General features: G+C 41.9%; 1 protein-coding gene across 1 annotated transcript; it reads left to right on the top strand.

The window, feature by feature from the left end:
* The first annotated feature begins 3,463 nt into the window (after positions 1–3,463).
* fgg (fibrinogen gamma chain) lies at positions 3,464–18,372 on the top strand. Its single transcript, XM_048543595.2, has 9 exons — positions 3,464–3,639; positions 3,729–3,770; positions 3,875–4,058; positions 4,176–4,260; positions 10,875–11,005; positions 11,883–12,016; positions 12,109–12,293; positions 15,098–15,375; positions 17,762–18,372. The coding sequence occupies exons 1-9, from the start codon at positions 3,568–3,570 to the stop codon at positions 17,938–17,940; spliced, it is 1,290 nt and encodes a 429-aa protein (XP_048399552.1). The 5' UTR covers positions 3,464–3,567; the 3' UTR covers positions 17,941–18,372.
* Positions 18,373–19,133: the final 761 nt, after the last annotated feature.

Genomic DNA, 19,133 nt, shown 5'->3' with positions numbered 1-19,133 from the left:
CATCAATTTAGCAGCTCGCGCAGTTGAGTTCACTTCCAAATGCTCAAATAGATGACATTGCTACAGGATTCCCTCTAAGCCCAGCTCTTGCTGACATTGTCATGAAAACGCACCTTCAATAGAATGGCAATCAATCTCCTACTCCTAGCACATTTCTGTTATGTGGATGACATATTTGAGATATTTGAATTTATGTCTGCATCAGAGAAATTCTTTACAGACCTTCGTAAATTCCATCCTGTGCTCAGATTTCCTGTTGAAGTGGACTGATCAAATAAGCTCCTATTACTTAACATATTAGTTGTAAAATCTGCCAACGCATTCTCTATTCCCATCTCCAGCAAGGCTACATTCACTTGTCAACACATGTGTTTTGATTCCTACTGTTCCAGGCATTGCAAGATCAACCTTTTTTGGTAACTTCATGAACGGGGCCCTAGCCCTATACTCATTCTGTTAGACTGATGTTGAAATTAGAGCTAACAAAGATGTCCCATAGAATAGTGGTGACCGTGTTCAAATCCTTACTCACTGTATGTTGCATTAACTCATAAAGAGTCTGATGGCCTTCAATTTTTGCCCAGAAAAGTACCGTGCCAACCTCAGGCTATCCTGAGAGGGAAGGGTATCACAGAAGTTTGAGCAACAGGCAAAATTCACCACCTCGTGCCGTTGCATTGCAGGAAGCCTACGATGTTCAACAGCACCTTGATGCTGTCGTCAAGTCAAAAAAGTTGTTCTGCTTGCATTACAAATGAATAATGTGGTATTTGAATTTCAGTGTTGATGTATTGCCAGGTATGTAGGCTATACATCCTAGTGACTGGCAGACCGAATCAAATAACACCTTCCTTGGATAACAAAGTGTGGAGCTGGATGAACGCAGCAGGCCAAGCAGCATCTTAGGAGCACAAAAGCTGGCGTTGTGGGCCTAGACCCTTCGTCAGAAAAGCTTTTCTGACGAAGGGTCTAGGCCCGAAACGTCAGCTTTTGTGCTCCTAAAATGCTGCTTGGCCTGCTGTGTTCATCCAGCTCCACACTTTGTTATCTCGGATTCTCCAGCATCTGCAGTGCCCGTTTTCTCTAACACGTTCCTGTCAATAGGAGGCAGCCTGCCAATTATACCCAATCTGTTTCCGAAATTAGACGTGATTGTGCTTTTTGACAGAATTTACTGAAAAAAAGACCTGACTGTGATAATAATTTCACTGGGAAAGAATTTAAATTAATCAGTCTTAGTGTTGCCATAAACTGCACATATTTACTCATGGGAGTCTATTCTGTACAAGCAGAAGAACTGTGTCAAAGTTTGTCTAGAGGCTTGGTCTGAGTTTCATAAACTGACTGAGATTGACAGTGAACAGTGCTTGCTGCATCTCCATGGTCCAATCAGTCAGCTTTGAATTTACATCTCTTTATAATGTTTATTTAGACCACCAACCAATTAATGGCCAGTCTCCATCACAACTGCTCGCCATTGCTGCCACTCCTCGTCCCTCTTGGTTCCCATCACCGTGTCTCTCCACCCCTAACATTCCGCACCCCTACTATTGGCCATGTCTGTTACACTCCTTCGCCTACTCACCCCATCGCCTTCTCTCCCCATTCCTCTCCCCATCCCCCCCTCCCCATCCCCACTACCCATCACCCCCACTCACTGTGCCCCCTCTCTCCCTCTTCTCCCCACTCGCCTGTCCCACCTCTCCCTGTGTCCTCCTCTCCCCTTCCTTCTTAACCCTCATCACCCCCATTCCCCATCAACCCCTCTCCCTGTGCCCTCATTCTCCCCATCACCCCCACTCCCTGTCACCTGCTTCTCTCCGTCAGCCTCGATCATCCAGTCTCTATCGTCTCCACTGCCCAGTTTAGCCATCTCCTGATCCTCAGCACTCCCTAGTTCCATCATTCCCATTTGCTATTACCATAGCCCAGTCTCCATCATTTCTGATCCCCATTCAGGCTTGGTTTGTTCGACATTTGATAAGGTTCCCCATGGCAGGCTGATGGAGAAAGTGAAGTCACTTGGGGTCCAGGGTGTGCTAGCTAGATGGATAAAAAACTGGCTATGCAATAGGAGATAGAGAGTACTAGTAGAAGGGCGTTTCTCAAATTGGAGACCTGTGACCAGTGGTGTTCCACAGGTATCTGTGCTGGGACCACTATTGTTTGTGATATATGTAAATGATCTGGAGGAAGGTGTAGGTGGTCTGATCAGCAAGTTTGCTGATGACACTAAGATTGGTGGAGAAGCTGATAGTGAAGGGGACTGTGAGAGATTACAGCAGAATATAGATAGACTGAAGAGTTGGGCAGATAAATGGCAGATGGAGTTCAATGTGGGCAAATGCGAGGTGATGCATTTTGGAAGATCAAATTCAAGGGCGAATTATACAGTAAATGGAAAAGTCCTAGGGAAAATTGATGAACAGAGAGCTCTGGGTGTTCAGGTCCACTGTTCCCTGAAGGTGACAACGCAGGTCAATAGGGTGGTCAAGAAGGCATATGGCATGCTTTCCTTCATTGGGCAGGGTATTGACTACAAGAGTTGGCAGGTCATGTTGCAATTGTATAGGACTTTGGTTCGGCCACATTTGGAGTACTGTTTGAAGTTCTGGTCACCACATTACCAAAAGGATGTGGATGCTTTAGAGAGGGCGCAGAGGAGGTTCACCAGGATGTTGCCTGGTATGGAGGGTGCTAGCTATGAAGAAAGGTTGAGTAGATTAGGATTATTTTCATTAGAAAGATGGAGATTGAGGGGGGACCTGATTGAGGTCTACAAAATCATGAGGGGTATAGACAGGGTGGATAGCAAAAAGCTTTTTCCCAGAGTGGGGGACTCAATTACTAGGGGCCATGAGTTCAAAGTGAGAGGAGGAAAGTTTAAGGGAGATATGCGTGGAAAGTTCTTTACACAGAGGGTGGTGGGTGCTTGGAATGCGTTGCCAGCGGAGGTGGTAGATCCAGACACGTTAGCGTCTTTTAAGATATATTTGGACAGTACATGGATGGGCAGGGAGCAAATGGACACAGACTGTTAGAAAATAGATGACAGGTTAGACAGAGGATCTTGATCAGCGCAGGCTTAGGGGGCCGAAGGGCCTGTCCCTGTGCTGTAGGTTTCTTTGTTTCTTTGTTTCTTTGACCTGTTCACCTGTTCCCACTTTTTGGTTCGGTGTGTCTTCCAACTTTGGGTACTGCCACTGAACATCACTTAATGTTAAACTTCTTTTCACAGCAATGTTATGGATTTTGCCCTAAAGTTGTGAACCACCCTAATTTAGCTGGCAGCTTGAATATGTTACTGCATTTCAATTCTATACGAAGCAAAGTGGAAATAAAAATTTAGTGGTCCGTTTTGACACATACTTCCGCTTGCCTAATTATTTGCAACAGCATGTGTGAGTCAGAGGTTATGACCCGATCGACTGTGTGTTCTAGGTCTATGTCTCTTTGGCAATCATTGTGAACTGTTAGCTCAGGGAGTCAATAGATAAAGCTGCTCTCCTGCAGTCAGTTCATTCATCTTGCACAGTGATTTGGGACCTACTTTTCTTCCATCATACCATGTCAGGAGCAAAGGGAAAAGTTTTACCTTTCCTGCAAGTTTTGCTACTTGCATTTTCATCTGCTAAAGCTGTAAGTGAATTTATGGATAGGCTTTAACAAACGTTTGGTCTTACTGTTGTGAACATATGATGACATTCTGTTTTTTTCTTTTATTACAGTTTATATTAGGTGAATCCTGCTGTATCTTAGATGCCAGATTTGTAAGTATGATTTGTCATACTGAGTCCCTTGCAATTATTAGTAATGTGGCTCTCTAGTCGGAAATATAACATTGCTGAAATTTCTCTCTGCCATGGCAATTTAGGGAGAATTCTGCCCCACAACTTGTGGAGTTGCTGAATTTTTTCAAACGTATCAAACAACTGTTGATGACTCACTTGGGACAATTGAAAAGGATTTGCGTGACATTCAATATAAGAATAGTTTAACAAAAAATAAGACCGAGACCATTGAGCAGTCCAATCTTATCATTCAGAAACAATTGCCAGGTAACGTTTCTGTAGTAATTTAATACATAAGCTGAAACAGCAAGCTACATATTTAAAAACAATCACATTGACCCTCCCACTAAGTTGATTTTTTTCCTGTATTCTTATATTTTGAAGATGTATACATTCAAAGGACCCGCGAAATAGAAGCAGAGATTCTCAGGTTTGAAAGGACCACCGAAGACAGAGATCAGGAGCTACGGTAGGGACAAAGTTACAAAGTTCTTGAAATGGAGAGATCAGGAAATCAGATTTGTTTTCTTTATGTGTTGATAAACATCTTAAAGGTGACTCTATCTTGTAAATTGTCACTTTCCCATTGATAAGAATAGCAAACTACAAAAGCTATAAGCCTGAAATGAAAACAGATTATAATAAAATACAGTACTTTTTAAAAAGAGAAGCAGAGTTATTTACCATGTGTTGATTTATGCTTCTAAAGAGGGTACATTTATTTTGGACCAGATTTTGTGATATGAATAACATGTTGGAAATGGATGGCTAAGTCCCCTGCCCCCATACGTGCAGTTAAATGTGAAAATGTGGAAGCCACTGTCTGAGATGCCTTACTGCACCAAAAATGTTGAGAATATGAAAGCAACACATCTGGCCACCCATTCAAAACTATTGTGTGGTCTAAATATGCTGAAGTCCAGAGATACATGAACTAAAATCACTAACAGGACATTGCAATTATTGCATAACAACATGTCTGGTGCTGAAAAATATTTTTTATTAATGTGAAACCTAATTTCTTATGAGTAGAAATGAAGCTTGGGAAATAAAAAAAACTTTGCTTTCTTGTTGCTTTTATAGGCTAATTGTTCTTTTCCTGATTATAGTTTACTTTCTGTAATTGATTTGATGTTGAATTAAATATTTTAATTGCCACTTCCTAGTTTAGGCACTGCACTGATGTTTAATAGTTCGTTAACTGAAATGGTTCAGGAGCTGTATAGTCACAGATTTTATTTAAGCATGTCTCAGATTAGATAAATTTAGCTGTTACATTTTGGTAAGATGAACAAAGGCAGGACATATACATTTAATGGTAGGGCCTTGGGGAGTGTTGTTGAACAGTGAGACCTAGGAGTTCAGTTACATAGTTCCTTAAAAGTGGTGTTGCAGATAGTCAGGGTGGTGAAGAAGGCACTTGGCACATTTGCTTTCATTGGCCAGAGTACTGGCAATGGGAGTGTGATATCATGTTACGGCTGTACAGGACATTAATGAGGCCACTTTTGGAGTACCGTATACAGTTTGGGTCACCCTGCTGTTGGAAGTCTTTTAATACGTTGGAAATGGTGCAGAAAAGGTTTACAAGGGTGTTACCAGGAGTGGACGGCTTCAGTTATAAAGAGAGGCTGGATATGTTGGAACTTGTTTCCCTGGAGTGTAGGCAGTTGAGGGGTGAGGAGGGTAGGGGAGTTTAAAACTAAAACGCATAAATTTAAGGTGAGAGGGGAAAAATTTAAAGGGCCTTGAGGGCAACATTTTCACACAGAGGGTGATTCATGTGTTGAACGAACTGCCAGAAGTGTTAGATGCAAATACAGTTACAAACTTTGAAAGGTATTTGGACGTGCATCTAAATAGGAAAGGTTTAGAGGGATATCGACCAAGCGGGTCTGGTTTAGTGGGAAACTTGGACAGCATGCGCAAGTTGGAAAGGATTGGTTTCCGTGCTGTATGACTCTAGGTGGCCAGTAGAGGGCACGGTGTTCTTGTAACATTGGATGGATAACAAATGTTCAATACAAAGGCCAATAGGGAGTGTAGAAAAATTGTTCACAGCCAATCACAATATCATTGTAGATAACCATATCTAGATTCCTTCAAATAAACTCAAAAAAAGGAAACAATGCAACACTAGTTAATGCATTTAATTATATGACACAAACATGTGCAGGCAGTGATGGTGAAATGGCTGGCATTGGGCAGATTCTGACCGAGATATGAGCAATGTACCCCATGGCAAGATGTGTTATAGAATCAGGCAATGAGTCTAGCGAGGCCTATGGTCATGTCGAGATCACCTCACTCCATCTTTTATACTTGCCACAAGTGGTCTAGCAAGATTCTGACTAAGCAGTGGCAAATTGCCAACTGATGGCAATTAATACTTATTAAATATCTTATTAATCTTGTCTCGTTAATTTCCACACTTCCATGTTACAAATTCACTAATCAGGCTCAACATCAGGAAAACTTGACATGGAAACCAGAGCAAGCATGTGGAGGATTCAGCTCCCTGCTTGCTCCCAGTGAATTGACATTGGACACTGGGGAACAACACCCCAGGGCACATCCCATGGGCACCAGTGAAATGTACATCATGTCCACAGGCATTGGCATCTGATATGTGTCAGCCTCTAAGAACTCTTAAAGCACATTTCCAATCCACTTGTAGGACACTTCCATCCTTTAACAGTGTACTCCCGGCAGTACTGGTAACGTTCATTGTCATGCTGTTATAGACACCTGTGTGCTCATGGACACACACAGAGCTCATGAACTGGATGAGGCTGCAGACTCCAGACTCTTTCCTCACTGTCACAGTGCTCAGTCATGCAAAGTGGTAGTGATTGTGGGTTTGGAAGGTGCTGTCTGAGGATCTTTGGTGAATTACTGCAGTGCATCTTGTAGGTAGTACACACTGCTGCTACTGAGTGTCAGAGGTGGAGGGAGTGAATGCTTGTGGATGTGTTGCCAATCAAGCGGCTACTTTGCCCTGGATGTTGTCAAGCTTCTTGAGTATTATTAGAGCTGCACCCATCCAGGCAAGTAGTGAGTATCTCATCATATTCCTAATTTATAGATGGTGGACAGGCTCTGGGAGAGTCAGAAAGAGAGGTAATCTACGAAGGATTATAAGCCTCTTACCTGTACTTAGGTATGGGTATAGTATTTATACGGCTAGTCAGGTCAATGGTATACCTAGGATGTTGATATTGAACATTCAATCTGGTAATACCATTGAATGTCAAGAGGCAATGATTAAATTGTCTCATATTGGAGGTGATCATTGCCTGGCATTTGAGTTGTGTGTTACTTGCCACTTGTCAGCCCAAGCCTAGATATTGTCCAGATCTTGCTACATGTGGACACAAACTACTTCAGTATCTGAGGAGTCACGAATGGTGCTGAATATTGTGCAATCACTAGTGAACATCTCCACTTCTGACCTTATGATGGACGAAAGACCATTGATGAAACAACTGAAGATGGTTGGGCCCAGAACTCCAGCCTGTGGAACTCTTGCAGAGATGCCCTGGACCTGAGATGACTGACCTCCAACAATCACAACCATCTTCCTTAGTGTTGGGTATGGCTCCAACCAGCAGAGAGGTTTATCGCCTGATTCCTATTGACTCAGTTTTGCTTGGGCTTCTTGATACCATTCTTGATCCATTGTGAACTTGATATAGAGGGCTGTCACTCTCACCTCACCAAGGTTGGAATGAGGTCAGGAGCTGAGTGGCTCTGGCGGAACCCAAACTGGGTGTCACTGAGCAGGTTATTGCTGAGCAGGTGCTGCTTGATAGTACTGTTGATGGCTCCCAGGGATAGGGCCGTGGCAGGTTCTGGAGCCCAAGCCTTCAGTACTATTGCCTGAATGTTGTTGGTGCCCATAGCCTTTGCAGTATCCAGTGTCACCAACTGGTTTTTGATATCATGTGGAGTAAATTGAATTGGCTAAAGACTGGTATCTGCAATACTGAGGACCAACGGAGGAGCCCGAGGTTGATCATCCACAGGGCACTTCTGGCTGAAGATTGCAGCGAGTGCTTCAGCCTTATCTTTTGCACTGATATGCTGGGTTCTTCCATCACTGAGATGGGGATATTTGTGGAGCCTCCTTCTCCAGTGAATTGTTTAATGTCCACTACCATTCACTTCCGAGCGTAGCAGGACTGCAGAGCTTATATCTGATCTGTCGCTTGTGGGATTGCTTAGCTCTGTCGATCATTTGATTTCCCTCTCAAGTATACTCCTACTGCCCCTGTACTCTTCTGGGAATTGACTCAACCTCTGCTGTCTATGCCTGACATATTCTTCCTTCTTATTTTTAACCAAAACCTCAATTTGTCTGGTCATCCAGCATTCCCTGCACCTACCAGCTTTGACCTTCACTCTAACAGGAACATACTGTCTCTCGGCTCTCGTTATCTCTTTTCTGAAGGCTTCCCATTTTCCAGCTGTCCTTTTACCTGCGAGCATCTGCCCCAATTAAGTTTTGAAGGTTCTTGCCTAATACTGTCAAAAATTGCATTTCTCCAATTTAGAACTTTAACTTTCAGAAACAGTCTATCCTTTTCAATCATTATTTTAAAACAAATAGAATTATGGTCACAGATCCCAAAGTGCTCCCCCAATGACACTACAGTCGTCCACCCTGCCTTATTTCCCAAGAGTAGGTCAAGTTTTGCACCTTCTCTCATAGGTAATCCCCATACTGAATCAGAAAATTTTATTGTACACACTTAATAAATTCATCTCCATCCAAGCCTTTAACACAATGGCAATCCCAGTCTGTGTTTGGAAAGTTAAAATCACCTACAGTAACCAGTCTATTATTCTTCAGCTAATTGAGATCTCCTTACAAATTTGTTTCTCAATTTTCCGCTGACTATTGGGGGTGGGGGTCTATAGTACAATCCCAATTAGCTGATTAAGCCTTTCTTATCTCTCAGTTCCACCCAAATAATTTCCCTAGCTGTATTCCCAGGAATATGTTCCATATGTACAGCTGTAATGTTATCCCTAATCAAAAACGCCACTTACCCTCCTCTTTTGTCCCCCGTTCTATCCTTCCTATAGTATCTATACCCTGGAACATTTACCTGCCAGGCCTGTCCATCCCTGAGCCATGTTTCCCTAATTGCTATGATATCACAGTCCCATGTTTCTAGCCATGCCCTGTGTTCATCTGCCTTACCTGTTAGGCATCTTGCATTGAAATAAATGTTGTTTAATATATCAGCCCTACCTCGTTTTCTGCTTTGTTCCTGCCTGCCCTGACTATTTGACTTAATCCTCTTCTTAACTGTACCAGTCTCAGACTGAGCTCTTTTCTCACTGTCTTCTTACCAGTCATATTACAGAAAACCAACATAGGCCTATCGAGGGGAAATCATATTTAAGAAACCTATTTGAGGACATAACTAGTAGGATAGATGAGGAAAACTCCTTGGATGTAGTGTGTTTGGCTTTTTGGAAAGTTTGACATTAGAGGGTATGTGTGAAGTCAAAGCATAGTGGATCGGTGGTAATATACTGTCATGCATTAGGAAATGGTTAGCAGTGAGAACACAAAGAGTAGGAAGTAATGGGTCAGCTTTGTAGTGGAAGGCTTTTACAATCGATAGCCTGCAGGGATCAGTGATTGGGGCCCAGCTATTCAACAAAAGTCAATGATTTGGGTGAGACAACCAAGTAGATTATTTTCAAGTTCGCAGATGACAGAAAAGTCAGTGGTAGAAGATGCAAAGAGGTTTGGTGGTAAATTAGACAAGTTGGGTGAGCGCAAACACATGACAGATGCAGTACAATGTGTATAAATATGAAGTTGTCCACTTCAGTCGGAAAAGACACAGTGGAGTGTTATTTAATTAGTGATAGATTGGACTTGGGTGTCCTTGTATGGTCTCAAGATACAAAGTAGACAATGTCGACCAGAGATGAGGAGAAATCTCCTAACTTGGAGGCTGGTGGAATTTTCTACCACAGATGACTGTAGCGACAAAGTCAGTGAACATATTCAAGAAAGAAATAGATTTCTAGACATTAAAGGTGTCAAGGGGCATGTGGATAGAGTGGGAGGATGACGTTGAGATAGAGGATCAACCATGATCATTTTAAACAGCAGAAATGACTCTGTGGACCAAATGGCCTACACCTGCTTCTTATTTCAATGTTTCTAAGTCAACATCAGAGATTCTTTTCTATATGTTTCAAGAAACCGGGAATTGTACATGGTAGTTTAAACTTTGCAGGCAATTACAACAGAGTCAGTACATCAATGTTTTTGTGAGGGGTCCCTTAAGTATCCTCTGGGATAGGTACAGCCTGTGACCATCTGGAGACCTTGTCCGTTCCAGTCCAACACTGGCACTGCCACATCTGGAAACCAGCAGATCTAAGGCAGCCTCACAGGGGCACCCATCAGGTAAAGTTGTCTGTGTGCAGTCTTAACCGATTTACATTCTAAAGCTAGAAACTTATATCCCACTGAGCTTGTATAATTTAAACCATTCAGAGCCAAACTATATTACAGTTTTTTAGTTTTACGAGGGTATGCACGTCATATTGAGAAGTGTTCAGTAAAGCACATAGTTTGCTGGTTGCTTTTGATTGGCACAGACTTGATGGACCAAAGAGCCTTTCTATTTTCTGAGCTGTGGGCCTCAATGACATGGACATTATGGCTCTGAAACAAATGGAATGATTAGGCTCTTCCCCATCTGACTCCAAACCTGTCTAAACTGAGAAGATCCTGAGGTGGATTGTCAAAATGGGCAAGCCCAATGAGGTCTGATGCTGATAACGAATGGAAAATCAAAAAGCCAAGCAAGAATTTTTCAACCAGAGCTCCCTGCAAGCTCTCAATGCTCGCTTCAAGAATTAACTTCCATTTCCAGGATTCAGAAAGGCATGAAAGAGTTCTACCAAAAGTCTGTCAGAAATGATAACCCGTCTTTTAATTTTATCTAAATTTCAATTTTTGTTTTGATTTGTTAAGATCCTGTCATTATTGTTAATTTTATTGTTTTTTTTCGAGAGATGATCATGCAGTGGTCTTTTATTTTTCTACAGAGATTTGGAACAGCTTTTAGTATCGAACAATGAAATTATCATTGATTTAAAGAGGATAACCCAACAACTTCAGGACAGGTGCAGTGAGCCATGCCGTGACACTGTTCAAATAAATGAAATCACAGGGCAAGGTTAGCATCCCCTGTTCAATAGTGACTCTCTTCAGTTGGGTAGTTTAAAGTTTTGTCATCTTAACTTTCAACAAATCCCTTTTATTCACTATCAGTTGACTCACCAACATAACTTGGTTCTACTTTCAGCATATGGTTAAAGTTTAAAATTTTCATCTTTGTGCGCAAGTCAAATCATGGTCTCACCTTCCTTTATCTCCTCCAGTCCTGTAACCTGAGAATTCTGCATTCCTCCAGTTCCGTCCTCTTTTGAATTCCCAATTTCCTTTGCCATATTATGGGGTGGCACAGTGGTTCAGTAGTTAGCACTGCAGCCTCACAGCATCAGGGACCTGGGTTCAATTCCAGCCTCAGGCAACTGTCTGTGCAGAGTTTGCACATTCTCCCTGTGTCTGTGTGGGTTTTCTCTGGGTGTTCCAGTTTCTTCCCACAGTCCAAAGATGTGCAGTCTAGGTGGATTCTCCATGCTAAATTGCCCATAGTGTATAGGGGGGTGAGATGCTTCAAGGGGTAGTGTGGACTTATTGGGCCAAAGGGCATGTTTCTACACTGTAGGTAATCTAATCTAATTATTGATCATTGTGCTTTCAGTTCTAAGCCCTGAAATTTCCTCACTATCTTACTTTTTTGTTTCCTTTTTAAACACATACTTTTAATGACCTCTTTGGCCTAAAATTTCTACGTGTGACATAAGGTTAAATATTTTCTGATAATAGTTCTTTGAAGCACCTCAGTTATATTATGTTAATGATAAGTTGGTAGGCTTATTAACAATGATTAATTTCGGAGTGTTCCAACTCTGAAAAATTGAGCTGTTTGACAAAATGTTACACTAAATGTGGTTCAGTTACAAGCTCTGTAATCTGATCCTATTCAGACTGTCAAGAGATTGCTGACAAAGGTGCTACAACAAGTGGCCTGTACTACATCAAACCAGAGAAAGCTCGGCAGCAGTTCCTAGTTTATTGTGAGATTGATGAATTAGGGAGAGGCTGGACAGTGATCCAAAGGGTATGTCACACCATGTTGATGTTATTGACAAACAAACCTTTCTCAATTTGGTGCAAGGCATGATCAGGCAATGCTTCTCTAATTTTTTTCAGCGACTTGACGGCAGTGTGAAATTTAACAGAAACTGGATTCCATATAAGGAAGGGTTTGGATACTTGTCACCTGGTGGGAACGCAGAGTTCTGGATTGGGAATGAGAAAATACATTTACTAACTACACAGACCAATAAACAGCTTGTACTCCAAATAGACCTGGTGGACTGGTCAGGTCAACGGAGGTAATCATTGATTTATCGTTGCAAGCAAAAAAAAATACCTGGTACAATTCATAAGGATTAAAAAAAACTCACTCAACAATAGTAGTTAAACGTAACAATCATTTGTTGAAGTGCCAAATATTGTGGGTTTTTTTGTGGATTTTTTAGCATTGTTGAAACTGCTATACAATTTTATTTCACTGGCTTGAGTTGAGGTTACTCTCAGTCTGAACTCCTTCTGTCTGGTCCATTCTCATGTTATCATTCTTTAATCAACTTGGCTCTCTTGGGCCTTTTCCAGAACTGCACTGTCAATCACATTAACAGCTCATTGCAAGTGACAAGAGATCACTCCAACTGTTACTTTCTCTTCTGCCCTCTAGCATCCTCCACTCAAATACATCAACAATCCACAGCACCAATACAATAGTCTGAATATAAATACTATGATATATTTTTAAAAATCTTTCATGGGCAATGAGTGTTGCTAGCTCAGTCAGATCATATTGCCCTTGAGAGGTTGCTGATCAGCTATTTCTGGGACAGCTGTTGCTTTTGTATGCTCATAATGCTGCTGGGAAGAGAACTCCAATGTTTTGACCCAGTGACAGTAAAAACAGCATATTTCTGAGTCAGTATAGTGAGTCACTGAGAGGGAAACTTGCAGGTAGTAATATTTCCATGCATCAGCTGCCCTTCTCCTAGTAGAAATCATGGGTTTGGAAAGTGGTGTCAAAGCAGCCTTGGCGAGTTGCTGCAAAGCATCTCATAGATGGTACACACTGATGCCAATATTCATTGATGTTGGGGGGAGTGGATGTTGGTGATTGTGGAGCCAACCAAGCAGGCTGCTTATATTGGGCTCATGCTGAGCTCCAATAGTGTTGGTCGAGCTGCACTCAACCAGGCAAATGGGAGTATTCTATCACACTTCTGACTTCTGCCTTGTAGATGGTGCACAGATGTTGAACAATCAGGAAGTGAGTTGCACATAGTAGGAATCTCATCCACTGCCCCTGCTCTTGAAGTACTTATTTGCCCAGTCCAGTTAATTTTCTGGTCAATGGTAATGCCCAGGGAATTGATAGTGCAGGATTCAGTAATGGTAACATCATTGAACATTAAGGGGAGATGGTCTCTTCCTCTCAGGGAAGGCAATAGGTAATGTTCTGGGAAGCCTGGTCCAAATCCTGCCACAGCCGATGATGGAATTTGATTTCAAAAAAAAAGTGGAATTAATTGTACAATGGTGCCCATTAAGCTATTGTTGATTGTCATGAAAAACTCATCTGGCTTACCAATGCACTTTAGTGCCATCCTTACTCAGTCTGGCCCACAGCAATATGGTTGGCTCTCAACTGCCCTCTGGGCAATTAGGGATTGGCAATAAATGTTGACCTAGCCAGTGGTGCCTACATCCTATGATTGAATTTTTTTAAAATGGCAGTTGAATGGCATAAGTGTGATGTGCCTCAGCTTTGTCTGCCGTTCTCACTTTGCTTCAGTGCAACAATGAGCAGACCCGTTACCAATTCAATAGCGTTGAAAAACTGCGCAATGAGCAGACTCTAAATGGAAGTGGTGGGGTGGTCTTGCCTGTTAGCCAGTGAGAGACCTGCATTTTCTTCGCTGTGTGTTCCCACTAGGTATAAATTGTTGTGCTGGAATTTTTTTTAGTGACTGGCAGACCTTCTCTGAATCAAAGGCACCACAGATGAAAATTCCACCCACCAACAGTTACTAGCCAATCAGAGACCAGGGATTACAGCAACTGCCTGAGCTTCAGGTCAAGGAGCCATCAAGGCCAGAGAAAAGCCACATTTGGGGAGAGAGGAGCAGTGTGGGTAACAATGGGACAGTTTAACTCTCCACAACTCCTCTCCCTTCTGGGAGATGCTGGGTACCTCCATCAGGTACTGAAGGTCTTTAAACAAGAATTCCCCACCTGTACCCACCGTCACCTCTGGAATATCACCTCTGCGTTATTATGTAGAGGTGCTGGTGTTGGACTAGGGTGGACAAAGTCACATGACACCAGGTTACAGTGCAACAGGTTTATTTGGAATCAGTTTATTTTGGAGCTCTGCGCTGCGAAAGCTTGCATGATTCCAAATAAACTTGTTGCACTATAACCTGGTGTCGTGTGACTTCTGACTCTAGAATATTACAAACAGCTTGCAGAGGTTTACTTGTCATTTTCTCAGAGTCTTAAAAGCCTTACCTGCTTTTGGGCTCATTGGCCACACAAAAGTCTCAAATATCAATGGCTGGACTGAAAGTCCGATCACAGACTGAAGGTGGGGAAGAGGTAGATTGCTCACACACTGCCAGATTAAATACCCTTACCATCTCTGAGAACAACACAGAGACATTATCACAGAATTAAGAATACCACACACTTTGAACAGTGAGTTCTCATTTTCATAGAATCTTAGAATCCATACTGTGCAAAAAGAAGCCATTAAGCCCATCAAGTATGTACTGGCCTTCCAAACCCAGACCGAGACCCCTACCCTATCCCCACATTTACCATGGCCAATCCACCGAACCTGCCCATCTTTGGTCTGGAACATCTTTTTCCCAGAAGATCCAATTTTTCCAGTGCAAAAGTCAACTGGCTGAGAGTCCTATTAGATGCAGGCCTTTCAACTTTGCGTTTACATTTTCACAGCACATGTATCCTTTCAGCTCCTCACTGCACCAAATATGTAGTGGGCTATTGATGCCTGGGGTGTGAAGCTTGATTCTGCTATGTTTATACTACAGAAGGGCAAAGGATTGTTACTGCATTGGATGAGTGTTGACTAATTTCTCTTTCCCTCCAGACATGCTAAATATTTGGATTTTAAAGTGGGAAGTGAGGAGGACAAATATCGATTGCGTTATGGCATGTTCCTGGGAGGAGATGCTGGAGATGCCTTTGCTGGTTTTGACTTTGGAGATGATCCCAGTGATAGATTCTATACATCACACAACTTTATGCAGTTTAGCACAAGTGACTTTGATAATGATAAGTATGAAGGCAACTGTGCTGAACAAGATCAAAGCGGCTGGTGGATGAACAAATGTCATGCAGGAAATCTTAATGGCATATATCACAAAGGTAAAACTTCTCATCCACTGTATATTTTTGTGAACAATGCTCAAACACATTTCCTATGAAAACCAAAAGAACTGCGGATGCTGTAAATCAGGAACAAAAACAAAGTTGCTGGAAAAGCTCAGCAGGTCTGGCAGCATCTGTGAAGGAGAAAACAGAGTTAACGTTCTGAGGAAGAGTCACTGGACCCAAAATGTTAACTCTGTTTTCTCCTTCACAGATGCTGCCAGACCTGCTGAACATTTCCTATGAAATTGACCAAACAGCAATTCATTACAGAGGCTAAAGAAATAAACTGCTAAAGCAGAACACTGCAGACGATGGAAATCTGAAATAGGACCAGAAAATGCTGGAAATAGTCAGGCAGTGTTGGCAAAGAGGGAAACTGAGCTAATATTTCAGGTCAACAACTTTTCATTAAAATGTTGTGCCATTGCCACTGTTTTGTTCGGGAAAGGAACAGACAGAGGCTTATTGGCATATCGCACTCATATCCTGGCAGTCTGTACAATACAGCAACTATGTGCCCCAGTTGAAGCTCTTTGGTTGAATTCTGAATTACAGATAATCTGTGATTGCAATCAATGCACACTTTTGGTTCGCAGGCAGAGCATTAAATGAGGGTCCTTATACTATTCCTACATGAACCTGAAGGAACAAAATTAACAACAAGACATATTCTGTTATAAGCATTTGTAAAGTTAACAGCAAAGGATGGTAACCGCAAAAATCGTAGAGACATAGAGCTGTACAGCATGGAAACAGACTCTTTGGTCCAACTTGTCCATGCTGACCAGATGTCCTAAATTAATCCTGTACCATTTGCCAGCATTTTGCCCAAATCCCTCTAAACCCTTCCTATTCATATGCTCAAACAAATGCCTTTTAAATGTTGTAATTGTACCAGCCTTCATTACTTCTGCTGGCAGTTCATCCCTTACACGCACCACCCTCTGTGTGAGAATGTTGCCCCTTAGGCCTCTTTTAAATCTTTCCCCCTTCATCTTAAACTTATGCCCTCTAGTTTTGGACCCCCAACCCCAAGGAAAAGACCTTGGCTATTCACCCAAGCCATACCCCTCATGATTTTATAAACCTCTGTAAGGTCACCCCTCAGCCTATGACATTCCAGAGAAAATAGCCCCATCCTATTCAGCCTCTCCATATAGGCCAAACAACCCAACCTTGGCAACATCCTCATAAATCTTTTCTGAATCCTTTCTAGTTTAACAACATCTTTCCTTTAGTAGGGAGAGCGGAATTGCACGCACTATTCCAGAACTGTCCTAACCAATATCCTATACAACTGCAACATGACCTCCCAACTCCTGTGGAGAAGCTTATAGCCCATCTAGCAGAAGGGTACACAAACAGGCACTTGCCTGCTGCTCGGCAGTTGTGGTTAGGATAGAGATTCGAATTGTTTGTGCATTTGTCATTCCTGACAGGAGAAGTGATCCAAGGATGCAAGGTGGGAGGTGCCTCGCAGCAGGATGAATTTTTTTTATTGGTGCCCAGGACAAACGCTCTCACAGAAATTGCTTGAATAATTTCCTTAGCTCGTTACTGGCCAATTTTCAGCCACTAAACCTGTGGTACAAATGGGCAGAGTGTACACAAAAAAAAACATGCCTATTTATACACTAAAATTGTAGTCAGGGACTTTATTTGCAATTTGCTGAATTAAACAGCACCCTGGTGGCAGGAGGTAGACAATCTGTTCAATTAGTCAAAGTGGGCCTTGGCAATCAATGGGGTCAACTAAGGAGCACCTTCAAATTCTCGAGCCCACCTGTTCATTTGGAAGTGAGAACAGGCAGATCGCTGCTGAAAATCACTCTCAGCAATCCAGGCCAAACCTTGGGGAGGAGGTGAAAAACGTCCAGATTTATTTCACCACTTTGAGAGAAGGTTGGCCCTAAGCCACCACCTTCATGAACTGTGCAAATGTGCACAAGAGGAATTTCTACCATTCAGTCTCCCATGTGTGTCAGGGACTGACCTCAGCCAGGACAGAAGTGAGTGTCACAACTGAAGTGAATAGTTATGAGATTGGAGGGGACAAATCAGCCCAGATTTCTGCTGCTTATGAAGGGGATGGAAAGTGGGAAGGATCAATTGTGATTCAACATCTCTCTACTCCAGTCCCAAAACCACTCAAGTATATTTATGCTAATTTCCTCTACATGGTGGTTTCAATCCTGGCCGCTCTCTGGGCAGAAATGTTTTTCCTGAATTCTTTTTGAATTGATTTGGTTACTTTCTATAAATGATTCGCACTTTCTGAGGAGAAATGGTGGAAAGAAAACCAGAGCGATATTTTGTGATTCACTGTGTTTTCGTGACATTCCCACTGCAATGAAATAAAATTTATTTGCCTTTGTTTCAGGTGGCAATTACACAGCATCGGACTATGGGTTTGACAATGGTATTATTTGGGCAACGTGGCACAGTCGCTGGTACTCCCTGAAAGAGACCACAATGAAAATCATCCCAGCAACAAAATACAATGAATTACAAAGGATGGGACAGATAGAGCAGTCTGAATCACGAAGAGGCGATTACTAATTAATTCAAACAAAATCATCACCAATGCATTCATATAATTTGACTTCCAGTTCATTATATTGTGAATGTTTTTAAGCTGTAAAAGTTCAAAACAGAAATGAACTTGCCATATGCTAACGCCAAACTGACAGAGACCACAGTAAAGGACCGATTCCAATGCAAAACCCTAACTTCGCTCTTTTGATTACCACAACTCTGTTGTCATGTGTGTCTAGTGCGAATGAAGGCATGAGTTACTTTTAACCCAGATTCCCTGAATTGATAATTTTGTTTCCTTAGAGGACATCCTGTACCTGAGAAGCACCAAATCCTTGAATCGTTTCCATTTATCTTTATTAGCTGATTCACCTGCACTTTTCCTATGTCTAGCAATTTTGTAATTTCTTTGGGTGCTTTTATCAATAAAGTTACAGTAAATACTGCGCCACAAAAGGTGACTCTGAAGGTTCTATATTCCTTACCAATTGTGACTCTCCTCTAAATCTCTGAAGAAGCCTTTGCCCAGATATCCATGACTCATATACCCACTTCTTCACTCTGAGGTGGTACCACCAACTCGCACTGGGTGTAGCATCCTTTTAATGTGCTTGTGTCTATTATGGACCAGACCAGACCTCCTCAAAATATTTTAAGGAGATAGCCTAGACCTTAACATTTTCTTATATTAAAGATATATAAGAAGTGCTTTTTCTAGATCTGATGCAGCTGGTCAAATTATTCGAAGTTAAGCAAAACACAATGTATTTAAACACTACAGTTAAAATACAAACAAAAGAAGCAGGAATTTAGAAAAACATAGCCATTGGAAAACTTAACCAAATAATAGATACATTATGTACTACTAAGTAACTGTTCCAAAATAGTAACATCCCATAAACACACCTTTGGCAAAAAGGCAAATTCAGACACAGATTCTTATGTGCAGTTCTGCAATCCAGGAGGAAAAAACATCAAGAGAAATTTCAGAGGAAATAGCAGCTAGTAGTCACTTACTGAAGCTGCCAACTCATCTGAGATCCTAAACAGCTTCTGATGCGACTGAAAAAAACACGAAACCCAGAAATCTGGATCGGTGAGAGCTGGCCACACCCATTCAGGCTGTTAAAAAAAACCCAAAGGCCTCATGAGCTGTTTACTTAAGCTGTCTTCAGTAGCCAGTTTTGTACATCTGTACAAACTCTCTTCAAAAAAAC

This window comes from Stegostoma tigrinum, chromosome 1, assembly GCF_030684315.1.
Source record: "Stegostoma tigrinum isolate sSteTig4 chromosome 1, sSteTig4.hap1, whole genome shotgun sequence".
Taxonomy (NCBI): domain Eukaryota; kingdom Metazoa; phylum Chordata; class Chondrichthyes; order Orectolobiformes; family Stegostomatidae; genus Stegostoma; species Stegostoma tigrinum.
This window is presented reverse-complemented; position numbering and strand designations above follow the sequence as displayed.